General features: G+C 36.2%; 1 protein-coding gene across 1 annotated transcript; it reads left to right on the forward strand.

Annotated features, from left to right (window-relative positions):
• The first annotated feature begins 623 nt into the window (after positions 1-623).
• Positions 624-968, forward strand: LOC105109993 (protein NIM1-INTERACTING 3). Its single transcript, XM_011004881.1, has one exon. The coding sequence runs from the start codon at positions 624-626 to the stop codon at positions 966-968; it is 345 nt and encodes a 114-aa protein (XP_011003183.1).
• The last annotated feature ends 257 nt before the right edge of the window (positions 969-1,225 follow it).

A 1,225-nucleotide genomic window follows, 5' to 3' on the forward strand; every position in this document is an offset into this window, starting at 1 on the left:
TATTATTTATATTTATTTAATAAAAATCAAGTATAAAATAAAATCTCAATTATGAGCTTAGATTTTTAAATAAAAATGATTTGAATATAATAAAGTAAAATTTAATTTAAAACGAAAAATAATTGTTTTTAAATTATAAAAATAAACAAACTATTAGTCATCCTTCCTTGTCAATTAGGTGAATATGCTGATAAGCCTTTCAACTGTATCACTTGTACAGGGTCCATGCTGACGGCTAAAGTGACGCGTATTACGTGTCAACAGTATGTTCATACAAGGCCCCCTGACGGTGCAACTGCTCCCTGAAGTCATCATGTGATGCTGTGATGACGTCATAAGCCCCTCCGTTTACCGATGATCATGTGCTTCCAATATTGAGGTTGTTGTGCCACATACCCTTAAAGGCTAAGATGGTCATTTCATGAGTTCCTTGTGTTTCTCAGAAACTTCTCCTACCGCCTTCGGTCCGGAAATACTTCTTAAATTATGTGCCCATCTTCATGGAAGAATATATATATATATGTATTCACTCCCCTGTGCCTGTTAATAATTAATAGCAAGGAACACAGAGCACGAGAATAAATATACCAGCCAGCACCTTGTTAATGAAGAGAAAGTACAGCATGGAAGGAGAAAGAAGAGAGGGAAATATGGTGGTTGATGAAGAAGAGGAGAAGATCAACACTTTTTACACTTTGGTTAGAAATATAAGAGATGTCCATAATCAAATGTCGAGTGGTTCCAAAGGGAAAGGGAAAGCGGAGGAAAAGGATATGAAACCAACTTGGACCCCATCCTTCACCTGGGAAGATTTTGCCGAGGAGGATCATCATGAGCAATTCAGAGGCAATTTTGAAATGCTCCCACCTCCTCCTCCTCCTTCCTCTAAGAATATTGATGAAGGACAGCAACCCACAACAGATCAGAAAAGGCAAGATGAAGATTTAGATCTCAATCTTTCACTTTGATGGGCTTTTTATCTCTTAATATATTGAGGTCATCATCAATTATTCAACCATGGTAGACAACTCAAAGTCAAGCATGTTTTTTAATGTACTCGATCATCATTTTGTTCACTTACAATATTATTACCATCACTGTTCTTCTCTTTGTAACTTTAATTACAAGAACTGCAGTACTGGAAGTCTCTGTATACTTTTTTGAGGCCTAGACTTATCATTTTGATGATTCTTTATCACATCTCCAAATGAATATATCAGGAGGC

The sequence above is a fragment of the Populus euphratica genome, unplaced genomic scaffold (genome assembly GCF_000495115.2).
Source record: "Populus euphratica unplaced genomic scaffold, PopEup_1.0 scaffold235.1, whole genome shotgun sequence".
Classification (NCBI taxonomy): domain Eukaryota; kingdom Viridiplantae; phylum Streptophyta; class Magnoliopsida; order Malpighiales; family Salicaceae; genus Populus; species Populus euphratica.

Bases quoted from the DNA above. Each gene is read 5' to 3' on its own strand.
- LOC105109993 (XM_011004881.1), top strand. From the start codon at position 624: ATGGAAGGAGAAAGAAGAGAGGGAAATATGGTGGTTGATGAAGAAGAG.